Source organism: Ascaphus truei, chromosome 7 (assembly GCF_040206685.1).
Source record: "Ascaphus truei isolate aAscTru1 chromosome 7, aAscTru1.hap1, whole genome shotgun sequence".
NCBI lineage: Eukaryota > Metazoa > Chordata > Amphibia > Anura > Ascaphidae > Ascaphus > Ascaphus truei.
This window is the reverse complement of record NC_134489.1, coordinates 89,932,940-89,949,787: the sequence shown is the minus strand read 5'-3', so window position 1 is coordinate 89,949,787 and position 16,848 is coordinate 89,932,940. Positions and strand designations below refer to the sequence as shown.

General features: G+C 41.3%; 1 protein-coding gene across 2 annotated transcripts in view; it reads left to right on the top strand.

Moving 5' to 3' along the window:
• MBD5 (methyl-CpG binding domain protein 5) overlaps window positions 1–16,848 on the top strand; it is a 53,046-nt gene that overhangs the window by 19,306 nt on the left and 16,892 nt on the right. For both annotated transcript variants that reach the window (XM_075609424.1, XM_075609425.1), the window contains exons 2-6: window positions 4,759–4,856; window positions 7,896–8,008; window positions 9,987–10,099; window positions 13,142–13,530; window positions 16,649–16,751. In XM_075609424.1, the coding sequence (XP_075465539.1) occupies window positions 13,418–13,530; window positions 16,649–16,751 (216 nt within the window). In that variant the 5' untranslated portion in view covers window positions 4,759–4,856; window positions 7,896–8,008; window positions 9,987–10,099; window positions 13,142–13,417. The remainder of the gene's footprint in view (window positions 1–4,758; window positions 4,857–7,895; window positions 8,009–9,986; window positions 10,100–13,141; window positions 13,531–16,648; window positions 16,752–16,848) is intronic.

The window sequence follows — 16,848 nt, the reverse complement described above, 5'->3', positions numbered from 1 at the left end:
AAGGGAGAGAGAGGGGGGGCAGAAGGGAGAGAGAGGGGGGGCAGAAGGGAGAGAGGGGGGGCAGAAGGGAGAGAGAGGGGGGGCAGAAGGGAGAGAGAGGGGGGGCAGAAGGGAGAGAGAGGGGGGGCAGAAGGGAGAGAGAGGGGGGCAGAAGGGAGAGAGAGGGGGGCAGAAGGGAGAGAGGGGGGGGGGGCAGAAGGGAGAGAGAGGGGGGGGCAGAAGGGAGAGAGAGGGGGGGGCAGAAGGGAGAGAGAGGGGGGGGCAGAAGGGAGAGAGAGGGGGGGGAAGGGAGTGAGAGGGGGGGGCGAAGGGAGTGAGAGGGGGGGTGGGGGGAGAGGGAGGTATGAGGAGGGGAACCGGGGGGGGGAGGTATGAGGAGGGGAAACGGAGACACCGGGCAGGGTCAGGTGGGGACCGGAAGGATTGTATGTACGTACAGCATAGCACCAAACACCCAGAAATGAATGTGCGCGCGTGTGTGTGTGTGTGTGTGTGTGTGTGTGTGTGTGTGTGTGTGTGTGTGTGTGTGTGTGTGTGTGTGTGTGTGTGTGTGCGTGCGTCTGCGTGAATATATTTATCAAAGTTGCACAATGTTAATAAATAATTTATTCTCACAACAGGTGTTTTTTTTTTTAATTTTTAAAATATTAAAATATATATTATATAATATACACACACACACACACACACACACACACGTTCCCCAGTGACACACAAACACAGACCACTTCAAAGTGACACACACACAGTGATACCCGCCTCCCAAGCGCGCTTGCTGTCTCCTCTGTCAGGACAGCAAAAAGCTCCTGGTAGCGCGAGCGTCAGCGAGCAGCAGCACCTAAGCGCTTACTATATCCGAGGCCTATGAGTTAAAAAGGATAGCATAAGAGAAGAGAGAAATGAGGGGGTAAGGGTATTAGGGCAGAGGGTGGGAGGGAGGGAGGGGGGTGGAGGGAGAGGAGATAGCTAGATATAGAGGAGGATGTGAAGCAGAGGTTGGGGGGGGGGGGGGGGCAGGACATCGTCTCCTTCCTCACCCCACCCCCTCCTCCTCCCCCCGCTTAAAACTGCCAGATTCCTAGTTTCAAAAAAAAATTGTATCATAGGTCTCTTCTCTTTCTTGCTTATTTTGAGACGTTTCTAGTTCTGGGGCCATGGCTCCCAAACTTTATAAAATTGTTCCAAATTTTGACTTAATTGGGCCGACAGTTTCTCCATTAAACATTTTTAATGTATTATAATGTAACAAGCATTTTTTGTTCCTATAGCAACCATTTACAAAGTCACATCCCCTTCCTCTTCTGCAACAGGCTCTGGTACACACCATTTTTGAGCCCCGTCCTCTCTCTAGCAGTGCACCAATTGTATCAAGTGACTGTCTGGTCACATGATCTACCCCACAGAACTTTGCATCTTTTGGTCCTCTTCTGCTGCACTGACAGCCATTTAGTGAACTCCTGAGTAGAATCTACGCTAATCGGTCACAGGAGAATGGGTCGATCGACAACTTAGCTAATCACTTGTCAGTGTGTAGATTGTATTAATGCACATATTGAATGGGGGGGGGAAATTATGTTTTTAAAAACGGCAGCTTTAAGAACCACTGCAACAGGCAATGCAGCGTACTGTATAAATCGTAAAAGGAAATCTCCAAGAAAATGTGTAATAAGGAGAACTTTACTTCCATGATTAAATCCATTCATATCACTGATATGATGAAATTCTCTAGTAACCTAAAAAAAAATATCAGTGTAACAAAGAAATCCTACTTGTTCGGGGAATTTTTATTTGTCTTACTTGAACCAATCATTGCTATCAGCATATCCCCGGATCAGGAGAAACCCATCATTTTAGCGTCCAACCCGTAATACAATGGCAAATGAAAAATGGCCATCAATGCGTTATTCCCTCTGAGCCAATGATTTCGAGTTACTTTTTAACCAGGACTTAATTAGGGGGTCAAGAGAGAAGTGGGAGGATTTTAATGATTGGGGGGGGGGGGGGGAATCAGTGCTGCTACTCCATGTGAGAATATGAGAAAAAATTAAGTGGCAGTGTTGTCGCAGAATATCACAAAATATCTCAACATAACTCAACAGAGAGAACAATGAAGTCCGCTACATTTCTGTGTGCGTGTATAATATATATTTAATACAAGCAGGGCATGGGGAAGTAGCTACTATTTCAAGTTATCATGTGGCATTTTTAATAGATGTTTAAGCAATTGGGGAACCTTGCCATTATCACAATTATTGTATTAAATAACTGAACTGTGTGAAAATTTGAACCAACGACTTATACTTGATAGGCGATTTGTGTTCTTGTTTCATTCAATAATATTGCAGTAATATTAATACATCCATCATTGGAGCTTTTTAAATCTGTTCTTAATTGGATGTGAGCACACAAAAAGAACAAGATGGTTGCAAAGAAGAAGCCCAGTAATGGCTTCTAAACACCTCAATATATTCATAAACCTTGAGTTTAGGTATTCGTCTCATGGATGCAAACATGGGGCAGTAGTGGAGTAAAAAACCCAGAATGGAGCCAGATCAAAGGGAAAAACTAATTGCTGAGCGTCTTCCCATGGTCGCACATGCTATGGGAAAATGCCCCTTCCTCCTCTGGTAGGGGCCAATATCAAAGCCATGATAGGGACAATATCCATCCATTGACCCGAACACCCTGGCAGTCAGTTATCCACCCTGTCCACATTATTCAGGAGACCATCAGAAGTCTCAGCGTTGCTGTAATGTCAATGACTCAATAAAGCAAATATTGGCTCAAGAATATCTGGATCCTGATAAAAGTCATTCTGATTCCAGAATATTCCAAAACATGTATACCTTTTTGTAAAGAAGTAGTTAAAGATTGGAAGAATATTCCTAGGGTCTATGCTTTAGTAGTTTAGGAAGACAACTAGTATGGTGGAAGATGTATCTATGCTAAAGGATCCATAGGATTGGAAAATAAAGGCAGTCTTTTCCCATGGCTGGAGCAGCCTGCGGTGGCCTCACTAGCTCAAGCGTTTGGCTTGCCTCCTTTGAACAGAATTTGAGGGGCAGGGGGTTCTAGATATACGTTACACAAGAACTTTTCCACCAAGAAGATGGCGATGGCCTGTCGGCCAGATTAATGGCATCCTCGGAGGTCAGGGAGGCTCTCTGGCTCAACAACTGGAAAGCAGATTTTGCGTCTAAAAATAAATTATGCAGTTTGCCCCTTTGAGGGGGACCTGCTGTTTAGTGAAGATTTGGATCATATTCTCTCCCTATTAATCAGTTTGGGTGCTGAGGGTGTTTGTAACTCTTTGTGCTGAAATACTGTAATGTTGGAGTTACTACATATTACAGAAATATCAGTCCAAATGCTTAAAAAATCAATTTAAAAGAGGCATTTATAAAAGTTGAGTTAAACTGAAGACAAGTGAATATGAAGTTTCATAAATCCTTCATGGGGTTTCACACTCCCACAGTCTAGATCAGTGTTTTTCAACTTTTTTTTTTTTGGCTAGGGAACCCCAGAATTAGATTGTGAAATTCTGGGGAACCCCAGCCCTCATCACCCCCGTCTCACTCTCCACCTTATGCACACACACACACACACACACACACACACACACACACACTTTTCCCCCTCTCACTTACACACACTCTCTCCCCTACTTACACACCCCAGCCTGCTCTTACCCGATCCTTCCTCTCCCTCCTGTCAGCCGGATGTTGACGCGCCGACCGGAGCAGAGAGAGGAAGAATAACGGTGTCCGGGCAGCTACTGCTGCTGAGCTCGGGAACCGCCGGGTCACTGCTGTGTGGGGTGCCGCCAGGCCTGGGACAGCTGGGAGACTTGTACCAGCACTCCCCCCCCCCCCCCTGGTGGCTGAGGAACACCCTGAGGGGTACTCGCAAAACCCCTTAAATCACTGGTTTAGATAGTTTCCCACCCTTAAAGCTTCTAACATCTAAGCATATTTATAAATAAGTGCTTCAGTATAGAATCACGGGGGGAAAAATTGCTTTCCTGGATTCAGCATGCCAAATTTAATTTACTAATACATATATTTTGTAGAAATAGGAATAATTAGGCTCTTATTGCAGCGGCAGTCACTCATCTTCAAAGTTTGTAAAACTTTTGTAGGACCTTTCCATAGGCTCCACTTCCAGCATCTGTCCTATTTAATGTCCACAGGAGAAAATACTACTGTATATTCAGACCAAGTGTTTGTTTGATTTTGTTTTGACAAATGCCACCCAAGATTAAAAGCACCCGCGTAACCACCTCAATGTTAGGGCCACCTTACATAGTTCCTGCCATAAATAGAGATTTATAGGCCACGTGAAAAGCAGGCGCCAGGTGATGCTCGGATTTCACATAGGGATATCCGTGACCGACTATCTAATGGCCCCTCTAAGTTTCAGAATGAAACCACCCTGAGTAACATTTTACCTGCTGCCGGCTTCTATGATGTAACTGTTCGACCAAGGGCGGCCAACTCCAGTCCTCAAGTGCCAGGTTTAAAGGATATCCCTGCTTCAGCACAGGTGGCTCGGTCTTCGACTGGTGGCCCTTGAGGACTGCTGTGTTGGACTATGCAGCAAATGTTGAGATGTTTTTTGACGCATCACATAGCACCTTTTTACTTTAATAAATCCAGTGCAATGTGTTGCAGTTGTGAGACTTTGATACAGGAGTCTTTATTATATAATAGAGGAGTATAACGCTGAAGACCACATTTAATCTTTCTTTGTCTGTTTTAGATATTCATGGATAAAGGTGTTTTTTTGGCACGTGACATAAATGTCAGTGGCACGGATGAAGAACAAGATATTTAGATTCTACTTTTCTGGAAAAAGAGGTGGGTGACTAGATTCTTTATACTTGATTTGATGACTTCTAATTCTAAAACAGTACATTTCTTTTCTAAACACACACTATTTGTGCCTTTCTTGTTGCCGTCTTTGTCAAATGTATAAGAACAATATGATGATCAACAGAGTCAAGCAATATGGTGTTTGTCATTACGATTCACCATGTTCTCTTAATGTATCCACTCACAGGGGGTTTATCTGCTTTAAAGCGGCAATCCAAGCAGCTTTAAAAAAAAAAAAAAAAAAAACATATAAGCAGTATTTGATTAACTTTATTGAAAATTGATTTGGTTGTCCCGTGCTCGATCAGCAAAATCCTGCTTCCCAGGGTTCACTAAATGGCTGCCTTTCGGTTTCAATCCTTCAGTCAGTGTAAGGCTACGCTTATAGTGAAGGCGACGCGACGGTCAGGCTGTGGTCGCTGTAAAATCAAATAGAGATGACTTCCAGCGATCGCGACCAATCCGTCGCTCTGTCACATCTCGCTTACTATAAGCGCACGCGACGGCGGCAATGCATTTATTTTGCCACGTCACCGGCACTATAAGCGCAGCCTAACTCGGCAGCTACAGTGCATTCTTATATTACTATGGTAACATTATCTATTACAGTTTGCAGCTCAAACTGCTGAGAATATTGGCAACAACCAGGAAAGTGTTGCATATATCTTGCACTGCTAGGAAAGTGTTTAAAACATTCTATAGAAATCAAAGGATTCTCAGTATATTAAAATGGCATTGAGAGTCAAACTTTAAAATAAAAAAAGTAAGTATTATCTAATACTGCAGAACTGATTTACTTAACAACACACAGGATATTGCTTGGATTGCTCCTTTAAGGCTGAGTGCGCTGAGCGGGCGGCGCTTTGCGAGGTGACGTGTGTGTGTGTGTGTGTGTGTGTGTGTGTGTGTGTGTGTGTGTGTGTGTGTGTGTGTGTGTGTGTGTGTGTGTGTGTGTGTATATCTATATCTATATCTATATCTCTATATCCCCACTCACGCGATGTGCAGGCACACACGCTCACCGGCGCTTAGGTAAACAAATTTTTTCAACTTTCTAGTGCGCTCCGCTTCCCCTGCAGCGTCCCCCCGCGAAAATTTTAAGAACACCCGGCGCTCATGCTTGGAGAGCTCTCCAAGCATGAGCGCAATCAGCGCCAGCGGGGACAGAGCCTAATTCTAAAAAGCCCCACATAGTTTAAGCATTAAAACGAAATCGGAGAACTGAAGTGGCAGTAAAAGTAATAGCCTTTTTTTTTTCTTTGTTGGAGAATAGTACTATTGAATGAGTAAAGATGAAGTATCTTATAGGGGCACGAATAATCCATATAAAATAGGGAGAAGGAGCACTCGCGCTATAAAATGTAACTGCCATAGGTGCTACAAAAAACAAACAAAGATGCCCAAAGCTACTTCCAATGTGACAAAAATACACAGTGCAATACCTATACATTCTCTTGAAAAAGGGTCATTTAGTTTAACCATTTGGCCAAAGCGTCCCAAGCCTGCTGCCACTTCAAGGCATGACCGTTAACACTACCTTATTTAAAATTCTTATTTAGGGGGGGGGGGGATGCACGCACACTAACCTCCCAAAAACAGCTGAGACCAGCTGCACAAAGTTAATAAACACACAGATACCCAACAAGCTCTGAGAAACCCCAAACATTACCACATAATATAAATATATGTATGTATGTAAAAAGGCGTGCTAGTGGGCGTGGCTAAATGTATACAACAAAAAACAAACAAACAGATTTCCAAAGCTTCTTCCAATGTGACAAATACACAGTGCAATCACTATATATTCTCTTGAAAAAGTGTCATTTAGTTTAACCCTTTGGCCAAAGCGTGCAGCTGGTCTCAGCTGGTTTTGGGAGGTTAGTGCCCCCCCTCCAGCCCCCCCCCCCCCCCCACCTACAATCCCAGCTGATCAATTTTTATATTCACTTTTCTTTTTGTTCTTGTTGCCTTTTTCCAATCATTTTCACCTGCGATGTGCAGCCTTTTCAGAACTTTTGAAGCTTTTGGCTCTTAAATATTATTAATCATTATGAAGCATAGCAATGTAATCATTCTCTTCCATGCTCTCAGTGCAGGCTTTTTTTTATTCTACTAGTGTAGACTCATATTTATGAAGCTGTAATGTTACTTTTTGCTTGGTCTCCCTGTTATTGGAATTGTAAATGCTATGATACGATACAAAGCCAATCTGCCTCTTATTTCAGTACAGGTAGTTTGAATCATTTCATGGAGTGTAGTCTGAGAAAGCAAATCTAACATCTGCATACATACAAATTATACAGGGAGGGGGAATATACATACATTCATGCATACATACGTGCACGCTCTGTTTATGTGACCTATTTTTCCTTAGTGTAATTTCTATAGCAATATGCAGGATATTTATAGAAGGTTAGTGGATGAAAATTGGAGCTGTAGTTTAACTATTTTGCATTTAATTTACAAGTTTACATGCATATTTTTAGTTCATTCTTTGTTGAAATGATTAATGATCTAAGAGCAGACCTATTTTAGGGACAAAAAAATTAAACTTCTTTACAAAAACTTGGGAAAGGGACAGTATTTGTTTCTGTGTCTCTCACTTCTTCCCCCTAGTATGTATAATTGTACATGTATGCTGTAGTAATGATCTGGAATTGATGATACTTTGAAGCCCATGACATCGGAGTACTCATTTGTGGCTGTTATCACCAATTAAAATAAATAAATGATGGTATGACAGATCACCATTGTGCGTGCATCTTTCATTAAGTTCATATTAACAGGGCATAATCGTATCAAGGGCATACATTGTGCTCACTTATCCAGCATTGATTTTATATTTTTGTAGCATTATGTAGTTTGCACAAAAATAAATGTTTGTTTTTTGATTGGACTTACAAGAGAAGAAACCACTTAAATGATTGATTTTTAAATGACGTTTTGTACCTTTCTCTCTGTTGTATATCTGTGCCCTGTATTAAGCTGGTTATATAAAGTCCTAAGACTATTTATTTGTTACAGGGTCACTGGAGCTCTCCTTATATAATAGGAGACGAAATACCGAGTCCTCCAGAAGAATTTTACAGTTCAAGTTTTCTTGCCCAGAGAAGAAGGTGAATAACCGCTACTTAAAGGTGATTTATTCAAACGGGACATTTTGTTTCTCGGTTTTTAACTTTATTGCATAGTGTGGAAGGTACCCTAAGATCTGTCTGACAAGGGTGGGCAACTCCAACCCGCAAGGGCCACCAACAGGTCAGGTTTTCAGGATATCCCTGCTTCCACACAGGTGGCTAAATCATTGACTGAGCCACTGATTGAGACACCTGTGCTGAAGCAGGGATATTTTGAACAACTGATCTGTTTGTGGTCCTTCAGAACTGGTGTTGCCCAACCATAGTCCATGACCATTCTGCTTTCTTTTTGTGTGAACGTATTGGTTTCCCAGAAGTAACTGTCTAAGTGTGTCTCGACTAAGTTGCATGTAATCATTTTGGAATAATGTGTCACTTTGATGACATGACTCTATAATATCATAATACATCAAATTAGATTTCAGAGTTCCAGGAAAAGTTTAATGATGTCTTGATACAAGAGTCCCTCAAGACTCCCTAGCCCCTCCTCCCTCTTCCCCCCCCCCCCCCCCCCCCCATCCCCAAGCATGTCACGTTCTCAGGATATCCCTGCTTCAGCACAGGTGGCTCAGTCAAAGATCAGCGCGCACTTCTGATTTTCAAATAATACTGCTTACAAAAAACCTATACTCAATAAGGCAGTATTTCATTGATTAAACCATGAGTTAATCTGGTCTGAATGATTTTAGACATGTCTCATAATAACTAGTCCATTTCATTGGCATCAGCCACAAATTACACGGCCAATGCACTGGGACATTTCCAAAGAATAAGTGTTAAACAAATACTAATTTTTATTATTTCTGTTTTTAAACCTATAGTGCTCTTACTAGGGATTTAAGCATCTTTAATACAAAGTTGAATTCCATTATTACAAGTATCCACAGTTTAGAGCCCTACAACAAGCACAGTATTAGATTGCTAATGCAGGTGCCTGGTGGCTGAAAACCGGGGCGCTCAACTCGAGTCCTCAAGCCCCTCCCAAAAGGATATCGAAGACTGAGCCTTTGATTGAGCCACCTGTGCTGAAGCAGGGACTGATTGAGCCACGTGTGCTGAAGCTGGGATATCCTGAAAACCTGATCTGTTTGAGGGGGATCTTGAGGACTGGAGTTAAGCACCCCTGGATTAAAACAGGACTGCTTGAAATCTGATGCCTGGGAAGGTGTCACTTTACAATCTTTATGATACAGGTTTGTTAGGAATACTAAATTTCGATTCGTAAAATCCCACTCCCCCACTTCTTCATCTACCCTGAGAGTGGTGAAGTGAGTGGAATGAATCAATGTACGATTTTGTCCAAGCCCTATCCTATTATAAAATGACTTTGAATACATTTTAAAAGCACATTTTGATGCTCTGTAATTTGTTGCATCACAATATGGACAAAAAAAATAGTGATTGAAAGTTTGAACAGTAACATTGTGTAGATTTTGTCGTCTTGTGCATTTCAACTTTACTATATTCACAAATATGCTTGTCTGTGTTCCTGTCTAATCATTATTCACCAGAATCCTTTATTTCAGGGGTGCTCAACTCAAGTCCTCAAGACCCCAAAACAGTGAGGTTTTAAGGATATCCCAGCTTCAGCACACCACTCATTGAAGCTGGGATATCGTTAAGACCTGACCTGGGGGTAGGGGGGGGGAGGTTGTAGGTCGGTGGGGGGTGGTGTTGAGGACTGGAATTGAGCACCACTGCTTTATTTGACTCTCATAAGTACCAACAATCTCATGTGAGTGAGCTTTCACCCAGTTTACTTTTTGCTTGGTAAAGACAAGGAGGTTGGTAGAGGTCAGGTCATTTTTTAAATTGGTGTCAAAAGATTTGCAGTCTTTGTCACTTTCCGTATTCGTCTATTCAATGTAAGCCACCTCTGTAAAATTAGATTTATTTTCTAGCAATTCACTTTTTCTTAAAGTAGAATTCCTTTTTGGTACTGATTTATAGATTTCTTTTTTTATATATATATTTAAAGGCAGCAGTGCTTGGGTTGTGACATCATGAGGAAGTCTCCAGGAAAGTATTGCTTCATTTTGGATACAGATTGGAAGATTAAAAGAAAACAAAAAGAATGTGGCATATAAAGAGGTAATGTGAGTGAAAGTACCGTACCTGCCCGATGTTATAGGGCAAAAAATATATATATCTATATCCACACACACACGTCTGTGAGTGGTTTCCCTGGCTTTGCATCTGATTCCCATGCTGTGCTTAAAAGCTGTGTGAACAGCAGAGCATTTGCTTATAGGGGTTCCAGGTAACAATGGTTTTTCAGACAAAAGGTGACACATTGAGTGCTCATTTGCATGTCATTTCCCAGAATACCTTGCTGCAGTGGAAGCACTGTATGCTGGGGATAATGGTGAAAGGCAGGGTTGCAGACCTGCCTAAGGCTGCGTCCATAGGATTGCAGCCGTGCGGAGGCGTACGGAGGCTGAGGGAAAGCTGGCTTTAGACCGCGCGACGTCGGGGGGGGGGGGGGGGCTGTGACGTCACGTAGCTGGTTCGCCCTCATTGGGCGAACTGCTCACGTGACCGGCTCTGCGCTCGCATGAGCGCGAAAATCTAAAATTTGTCTAAGACCTACGCTTCCGCACGCTTGCGGAAGCGTGCGCGAGCCCCTGCTAAAGCCGCTCTCATTGCGGCTGCAGGGGCTCACTGAGAAGCGTCAGCGCGCCTCAGCACGGGTCAGCGTGTAAGCTCTGACCCTGGACGCAGCCTTAGACATGTGAATGAGCTCACAAGTGAACTTTTTATTTGCTATATGCAATACAATGGAGGTTTCTTGTTTCCTTTTTCACCCACCATAACTTAATTTTTATATATATATATATATATATATATATATATATATATATATATATATATATATGTAGAGGTATCAGTACCGTGTTAGCCGAGCTTCAATAATCAAAAAAATTAAAATATAAATAGATGATACCGTTCTGTGGCTAACGAAATGCTTTTATTTGTGCGAGCTTTCGAGATACACTGATCTCTTCTTCCGGCGATGTTACAATGAATGAAGCAAAAGGTAAACTTAAAAACAGTGTCTCTTGGAATGTTATCTGTGTTGTTCCTTCCCCCGGTGTGGATGTGTTTTATGGCTAGAGGTGTTAAACTTAAAGCAAGTGAAGAAAGAGTGTGTATGTGTATCAGTGTGAATAAAAATGAATGGAGAGCCCACAGTATATACAGTGCTTTACACAAGGTGTGTGTGGAGTGGGACTGGATATAAATGGTGTGGGTGGGTGTGGAAATGTGAGAGTTAGTAGCATAACTAAAAGTGTGTGTGGATACTTAGTGGTCCCTATTGGTGTATAGGGATGGAAAAACCAGGAGTATTAGTATGTGTGAGAGACAGCTGTGTGTGCATATGTATAGCACAGTATGTACAGACATGGCCTTTAGCGCTTATGGGACGAGAGTTCACTACTGTCAGTAATGACTCATAAAATTTCGATCTCTGTTTAGGCCACTGCTAAGTGTCCCAAACAGTTGCATAAATTTGTATTCATGCAACCGTCTCTCTTTCGGGGTTTTAAGATTACCTTTGAGTATGGCAACCCTCAGATCTCACCTATGTGAGACAGGGCAGGGGCTAAACAAGAGAATGAACCTGCATCGCCACAGCATCACATGCGGTACAAGAGACAGTCCTGTTGGCGAACATTTCTCTGACTCTGGCCATAAGATGAACGATCTGAGGGTTGCCATACTCAAAGGTAATCTTAAAACCCCGAAAGAGAGACGGTTGCATGAATACAAATTTATGCAACTGTTTGGGACACTTAGCAGTGGCCTAAACAGAGATCGAAATTTTATGAGTCATTACTGACAGTAGTGAACTCTCGTCCCATAAGCGCTAAAGGCCATGTCTGTACATACTGTGCTATACATATGCACACACAGCTGTCTCTCACACATACTAATACTCCTGGTTTTTCCATCCCTATACACCAATAGGGACCACTAAGTATCCACACACACTTTTAGTTGTGCTACTAACGCTCACATTTCCACACCCACCCACACCATTTATATCCAGTCCCACTCCACACACACCTTGTGTAAAGCACTGTATATACTGTGGGCTCTCCATTCATTTTTATTCACACTGATACACATACACACTCTTTCTTCACTTGCTTTAAGTTTAACACCTCTAGCCATAAAACACATCCACACCGGGGGAAGGAACAACACAGATAACATTCCAAGAGACACTGTTTTTAAGTTTACCTTTTGCTTCATTCATTGTAACATCGCCGGAAGAAGAGATCAGTGTATCTCGAAAGCTCGCACAAATAAAAGCATACAAATATAGCTGTATGCTCATCTGCATGTCTTAGGCAGGTCTGCAACCCCACCTTTCCCCATTATCACCCAGCATACAGCACTTCCACTGCAGCAAGGGATTCTGGGAAATGACATGCAAATGAGCACACAGTGTCACTTTTTACCTCAAAAACCATTTTTAACATTGTTCCCTATACCCAGAAAACCACCCACAGACAGCTGTTAGGGAACCATGTTAAAAATGGTTTTTGAGGCAAAAAGTGACACTGTGTGCTCATTTGCATGTCATTTCCCAGAATCCCTTGCTGCAGTGGAAGTGCTGTATGCTGGGTGATAATGGGGAAAGGCGGGGTTGCAGACCTGCCTAAGACATGCAGATGAGCGTACAGTTATATTTGCATATATATATATATATATATATATATATATATTCTTTCTCTCTTTCTTTATTTCTCTCTTTCTTTCTTTATTTCTCTCTTTCTTTCTTTATTTCTCTCTTTCTTTCTCTCTTTCTTTCTTTCTCTCTTTCTTTCTCTCTTTCTTTCTTTCTCTCTTTCTTTCTTTCCTGCCACAAGCAACATGGATTTTTCTGGCCCCCATAGTGGAGCTCCCCCTGTTTTACCCACCTACCTCATACATACGACTGCTGATTGGCTTGCAAAGTGGGCGGGGCCTGATTTTTATATAAGGAATGTGTGTACTTCTGAACTTAACTATATATATTTTTTTTTTAATTGCCTTCTAATCCAGCAAAATGGGTATTTGTTATGCTTGTGTTGTCATTTGTACAGTTAGAAATGATTGTATTTATATATTTATACTCTCTCTTAGGTGACATCGTATTGATGGACTGTACTTTTTCACAGTTGGAAGGACTCATTATATTCATGAGTTACTTATTCTTGTAAACCCTTACATTGTATCCTCGTGTAATGTGGAACAAAATGGAAGATTCTTTTGATTTAGTTCTGAATTGAACAGTATTCACCAAATGCGCTTTGTACAGTTTGCCAAACTGTACAGAATCGATCCTCTTGGAGTCATGGTTACATATAGCATGGCAACATCATCTTTCTGTTGATATCTTGGAAGAATTACAAACAAAAAATGAATGGTGGAAAGCTGTGTGATGGAGGAGACAATAATGGTGTCCTGCCCCAAGTGCAGGTTCCAATTGGCTGGCAACGGCGAGTGGACCATAATGGTGTCCTTTACATTAGGTAAGTATTTACCATGTGATTAACGCCTGTATAAAATGGTCCATTAAATTCTGACTATGCCGTAGTGTGTATTGTTAGATGGTTCTAAGGAGAGAATATTTTAATTGTATTTTATGTACCAGTCTGTAGAATTTGAAATGGGATTTTTATGTTGTGAATCTGACTACACATTGCTCCACAATTCATAACATATTGACTACTGATTATTTGCAGGTTTTGCGCTTATTTTACTAGACTTTTATTGGAGTAGCAGATATATATATATATATATATATATATATATATATATATATATATATATATATTCTAAAATACATTACAATACATTTAAGATGCAGACCAAGCAATATCCTAGATGTGTTTTTTTTTTTTAATACGTGAGTTCTGTACTATTGAGAAAATACTTGTAGCATTTTTTTTAAACAACTCTGAATTATATTTTGTATGCATTTATATTGTAACGAGAATGTTTTGTTTCGATTAGCAAAAAAAGGAGAGAGGTTCAGGGCACTATGGATTTCAGGAAAATTTATTAGATAAGCACAAGATATCTTCGCTTGAGAGAGACCACGCTTGTTGGTTGAAACGTTGTGCTTATCTAATACATTTTCCTGAAATCCGTAGTGCCCTGAACCTCTCTCCTTTTTTTTGCTGATTCTGGAGTTTTTCCCCTGGACCAGGAGCACCTTTAACAGCAAGTATCTGCTAATTATTGTATGGTGTGCAGCATCAATATTGTTTCGATAGCAGCCATTTACTATGTCACACCCCCTTCCTCTTCTGAAACAGGCTCTGGCACACCCCCTTTTTGAGCCCTGCCCTCCCTCTAGCAGTGCACCAATTGTATCTAGTGACTGCCTGGTCACATGATCTTCTCCACAGAACTTTGCATCTTTGGTCCTCTTCTTCAGTTACAGTCATTTAGTGAACCCCCCAGCCAAATCTTCGCCGATGGGCAACTTAGCTAATTACTTATCACTGTGTGGATTTTATTGATGCACATATTAAAGGGGGGAAAATGTTAAATTAAAAAAAAAAGTTTCAACTGCTGCTTTTAAACCTTTCCCTTTTTTCTGATTAACTTGGGTTATATAGAAAATATGGAGGCTCTTAAATTGTGTAGCTTGTTTATCTTTATTCAATCACACATTTGAGCACATATGATGAAAATATGTATTTTGAAGCATGCATCTTTAAATAGAGTATTTTTAAATAAAGAATATTTTATAACTTTAGGTCTGTATTAAACTAGTCTTCTATAGTCTTCATTATTGTCTATTTCTAGGAGAAATTGCATTTTGTTAAGGTGGGAGTAGCTGGTTTCTTATATTTTCATTTGAGTCCTCAAACCCCACCCCCTCACTCCAAACAGGTCAAGTTTTCAGGATATCCCTGCTTCAGCACAGGTGGCTCAACCAGTCCCACCTTAAGCACAGGTGGCTCAATCACAGGGTCAGTCAAAGACCTGTGCTGAAGCTGGGATATCCTAAAAAATTTGACATGTTGGGGGGGGGGGCTCAAGGACTGGAGTTGAGCACCCCTGTGCTAATGTAGTGTTGAATATATTGTGTTTATAAAATCAAATGAATTAATAATAATGTAAATCAAACTCCAGTCTTCGTCATATTTGTTATACATTAAAATTCAGAGAGGAAAGAAGCTCGACTCCAAATAATTCTGTTTCTATCAGGGTGCCTTTATTTTATTATGCACTATTAACCAAGCGTAGTCTTTTTAAAACCTAGCCTCAAAAAGTTTTTTTTATAATTAAAGTTGAGATAAATATTCCAGTTAACACATGTTGGGTCTATTGGGGCCTATCCTCATAGATCAGAAGTTACCAAATGAAATGTGAGAAACAACCCTATTCTCTATTGCAAACAGCATCTTCTAAACAGTACCTATAAAAAGTGATAACCCAGGTAAAACACCCGGATTGTACTTACTTTGGAAGCGGAATTACATGAGGAGGTGCTAACTCCATCCCCAGTCTGATATATGGGTTTTGCTCTCTGTCAAACTTATTTCATGCTCTACCAATTGAGATTGTCGCCACGTGAAAAAAAATTTGAAGTTTTTAGCAGTGGTTTTCATAACAGAGCTACAAGAACGGCCGTTATTGTTAAAATAAAAATGCGAGTTGGATGATTTTTTGACAAACTGATCGGATTGGCAGAGCTGGTGTGAAACGGCTTCTAAAAAGCATTTTACAAGTGAAAGGGCTTACAGAATAGCAAAGCATGCCAATCCGGTCAGAAAGGGCTCTTTAGAAGCAGTTTGACACACTTCAGAGATATGAGAATGTCTTTGAGTTTCTAAGTTAAACTTTTTTATGTTGAGCTATACAATTCTCAACTTTAAATTCGTAAAAGTGTGTGTGTGTCAGTGTCAGTGTCAGTGTCAGTCAAAGGGCTTTTATGCAATACAGCAGGGCCCCGCTTTTCAGCGATCCGCCGATAAGGGGGCTGCCATGTTGAATCCTAAATTCCAAATGTGCAGAACGGGCGGTTGCGCCCGGCGCGCATGCGCAGAACGGGCGGTTGTGCGCAGACCAGGTCGCGCATGCGCAGAATGGTGGAAATGCCGGTTTGCGCATGCGCAGAACTGAAAATCGCCGGATCCGCTTTCCGGCGATTTTCACTATACGGCGGGTCCCTGGAACGGAACCCGCCGTATACCCGGGGCCCTCCTGTAATAGCCATTTGTCACAATTTACATACCCGAAAAAAATCTTGACAAATTGAATCTGGTTTGGTCATAAACATGTCAATATGTTTTTTAATGTAGTGTTTCTCAACTTTATTATGAGTGAAGTAAGCATGCTTCTGATTGACAAAGTTCACAAATATTATGCTTTTATTATATAAATCTAACACATACCTCAATGGTGAATATTACATTGATTTCCGTTTTATTATATGGTTTCTTTGCCTCAGTTAAAAGTGCAACGTGAAGCAATTATTAAATCTAATTTTATTCATACATTTCTAGATTTGTGCAGTGTTAACGACCTAAAGCAATTTTTGGTGTGTTGGAGACCTGTTGTGGTACGAGGTTTGCAAGTAGTGTGTGCGATTTACATATTGGATGTTAATGTTTTGCTTACATTTCTTTTCAGCCCCAGCGGTTCCCTACTGTCATGCTTGGAGCAAGTTAAAGCATACCTTCTTGCTGATGGAACTTGCAAATGTGGTCTGGAGTGTCCACTTATTCTTCCAAAGGTAATGATTGTGAGTGGCTCAGTGGGTAAAGGCATTGACTTTGAAGTAGGGGAGCCTGGTTCTAACCCCAGTGTCTGCTCCTTTTGACCTAGGGCAA